This window comes from Capsicum annuum, unplaced genomic scaffold (assembly GCF_002878395.1).
Source record: "Capsicum annuum cultivar UCD-10X-F1 unplaced genomic scaffold, UCD10Xv1.1 ctg78066, whole genome shotgun sequence".
Taxonomy (NCBI): domain Eukaryota; kingdom Viridiplantae; phylum Streptophyta; class Magnoliopsida; order Solanales; family Solanaceae; genus Capsicum; species Capsicum annuum.
Genome location: NW_025888522.1, coordinates 1 through 3,534, shown reverse-complemented (window position 1 = coordinate 3,534; position 3,534 = coordinate 1). Strand labels below are relative to the sequence as shown.

General features: G+C 39.0%; 1 protein-coding gene across 1 annotated transcript; it reads left to right on the top strand.

Moving 5' to 3' along the window:
* Positions 1–5: 5 nt before the first annotated feature.
* On the top strand, positions 6–3,518 carry LOC124894881 (uncharacterized GPI-anchored protein At1g61900-like; the record flags this gene model as incomplete). The annotated part of the gene is made up of 4 exons (XM_047405375.1): positions 6–201; positions 1,157–1,762; positions 2,831–3,076; positions 3,203–3,518. Coding segments are annotated over 4 exons (1,239 nt in total), but the record flags the coding sequence as incomplete, so codon positions are not given.
* Positions 3,519–3,534: the final 16 nt, after the last annotated feature.

The window sequence follows — 3,534 nt, the reverse complement described above, 5'->3', positions numbered from 1 at the left end:
ATGGATTTGCTACTTTTACAGGCTTCCGGGACTCCAGTTGCAGCTCACTGAATCATCCAGAAGGCTCTCTAATCGAGGACATAAAGGACGCTACTCTTTCGCTAGAGACCTCACCAACTGCTTCTCCACAACCCCTTCTTCCCCTTCTTGCACCTTCTCCATTGGCACCTTTCACAAACAGCACTTCGCCTAAACTATCTGGTTTGTTTCAGAAACTAATAGCATTAAACTCTTGGTCCTGAGAATTGAATGTGTTTTGAAGTACACCAAACTTCCAATTTTGGAGCAACTTGAAGTAGTTAAAAGTATACATACAACAGTATACCAATATTTAATATTTTTTGTGATCTTGAACAGTATGGAAGGGGTGCCTTGGCGTAACTGGTAAAGTTGCTGCCATTTGACCTGGAGGTTACAGGTTCAAGCTGTGGCAACAGTCTTTTGCCAACATGCGGGGTAAGGCTGTGTAGAATAGACCCTTGTAGACCAGCCCTTCCCTAGAGTCTGTGCCTAAGTTGCGCGGACTCTTCACTTTGTGTTGGATTCTCCAAAAATACACTACTTTAGGAGTATCCGACATACACTCGTTGACATTTTTGAAGAGTCCAAGCAACATACTCTACGCATAGCGGGGGCTTAGTGCACCATGCCCTGGAACATAATGCCAATATTTTCTTTATCAAGAACCGGCTTGGTCAAAGCAGTATGACTATATGATATAGTTTTCTTTCTCAAGATAACTAAACTTTTACAAGTATTTGTATAACTATATTATCTGTTTTGTTTTAGAAACTACTTTTGTCAAACTCCATAAGACTTACAAAGAACTATATTTTAAAAGTTAAAAATGCTAAGGTCGAAATATAACGCAGCATACATTGGATACCGGAGTTCAAATCCTAGTGGAGACAAAAAACACTTGGTGAGTTCTTCCCATCTGCCTAAGCATTGGTGGCCAGAGTTTTCGGTACCTGTGGTGGTTGGAGGTAGTAGGTACCCAATGAAATAGTCGAGATGCATGCAACCTGTCCCAGACGCCACCAAATTTTAAGACAAATATATAACAACATAGATTTGGAGAAGGAATAGACCTCAGAAGGATCTAAGGTTTTCAATATCGTCTATCTTCTCTTACTTTTACTCTCATCCTCTCCAGGACTCTGTACATTAAACTTTGATGCTGTGAAAAATATGATGTCCGTGACATCAATAGATTGTGTAGCACCGTTTGCAGAGTATCTGGCTAATGTCATGTGTTGCCCTCAACTGGAAACAACTCTTGTTATTCTTATTGGACGGTCTAGTAAAAACTCAAATATGCTTGCTTTAAACGGGACTCTCGCAAAACATTGCCTTTCAGATTTTCAGCAACTCCTGGTCAGCCAGGGTGCCAATGATACTCTGCAGCAGATATGCTCTCTTCATCCAGAAATCCTTACCGAAGGTTCTTGTCCAGTCAAAGATGTTCATGAGTTTGAGACCACTGTGGATTCATCTAGCCTACTTGCTGCCTGTAGCAAGATCGATCTTGTGAATGAATGCTGTGAGCAAATTTGCGGAAATGCTATAACAGAAGCTGCTAAATCACTTGCACTTAAAGCATATGATATTTCAAGGATGGATGGCTCTCATGTGCTGTCTGATCACACAACTAGAGTTAAAGACTGTAAAAGGATTGTACGCCGATGGCTGGCAAGTAAACTTGAACCTGCTGGAGCAAAACGTGTTCTCAGAGGACTTTCTAATTGCAAAAACAATAAAGGTGAGAAGTACATACCAATTATCTTGCACAACAACCTTGGATTTCTCATCGCATAGTCATTATTTGTTTGATTTGTGCTTAAATTGATAATGTAAAAGCCTTAATACCATTAAGCGCAGACATGGATCTGGAAATGAATAGTTACAGGCATCCGAAATAAATAAAAAAATTTAGTGTTTGAATGTCAAAATGCTGATGAGAAATATATCCCCTGGACTCAACTGGATGAATGTGTCAAAGAAATCATCCTCCCTTCAATTAAGGAGCTCTTTTAGTGATCTACATATTTGTAATTTGTGAGTGCAAACGATTTCTAGACTGTACGAAGTAAGAATTTAGATTTTATAGTGAAAGGTTAACAATGAGAGACTTGTTGGACTTTTTTGTCTTTAACCTTCTAGATTTGAGCTTCTTCACGGCTAATGTGCTCTCAAGCTACATCATAGATAATGGAAGTGATCTCTGACTGATACATCATAGATATATCCTATACGCTTATTGGATAGTAAAAAATTTTATTGCGATACATCTCATTTGCTAGTGTTGGTCAATAACATTAAATTTTTTGTTCTAGGAAGGGGAGGGAAGAGGAAAGGATAAGATGGTTGATTGAGTACTTCCCCTTGGTTAAGGGCTCATTGGTCCCTCATATTCCTTATTACAATTGCAAGGGGAAAATGTAAATCACATTACCATCAGCGCCCAATGGTGTGAATTAGTGGTCAATGAAATAGGTTGAGAACCATGAGATATCATGTTCAAATCCCACCGAAAAAATTATATTAGGTGCCTTTTTTCCATCTGTCCTAGCTTTAACGGTAACTAGCTTTGGTGGACAGAGTTACCTGATAGGTACCTATTGCTGGTGGGAGGTGGCAGGTATCCCGTGGAAGCAGTCGGGGTGCGGCAAATATTGTCTTGATTATTTGATTATCCTTGATCCTATTGGATCCACAAACTTACCAAAGTGCTTGCTAAATAAATTAGAATATAGCTTCCATTCTCACCTTCTATCTCTGCATTTATGAACTATTATAAATCTACTAATCTGTTTTCTCTCCCCCTTAGTGTGTCCTTTGGTTTTTCCTAATACGAAAAATGTTACAAAGGCTTGTGGAGGTGGGATGAATAACCAAACAGCATGTTGTAATACCATCGAAAGGTATGTGTCTCACTTACAGCGCCAGAGCTTTGTCACCAACTTGCAAGCTTTGGATTGTGCCGCCTCGCTTGGACTTAAGCTACAGAAAGGCAATGTTAGCAAAAATGTCTACGATCTCTGTCGCATTAGCCTCAAGGATTTTTCTGTACAAGGTCAGTTTTTCATTTAAAAGCCTTTTGGAGCATTGTACAGCATACAAATACATTGAACTGACGTCAAATATTGATCTTGTCATGTTTGTGGCACCTGGTTATCTTCAAATGACGATACTACAACAGTTGCAACAGAAGGTAATGTACCTACTTTACGTGTTCGCAAGTCCATTCCATACCCCTTGCTTTTTCACTTTTTCGCCTTTGTTCCTTGCATCACGTTACCTGCTTTGACAATTAATACTCCTGGTAATGAGGTACATCGAGATGCTTTGACAGATATGATAAATTATGAACTCAAAGAACATTATGACTAACAGAACTTTTCGAAAGAAAGAACACTGAACTAATGTTGTCTGTACAGAAGAACAATTTATTGGATTAAGGTGGTCTATGTCATATCCTTACCTGCCTCATCTTTTCTTTTTTATCTCAAATTTTTACAGCATTTGTTAGCT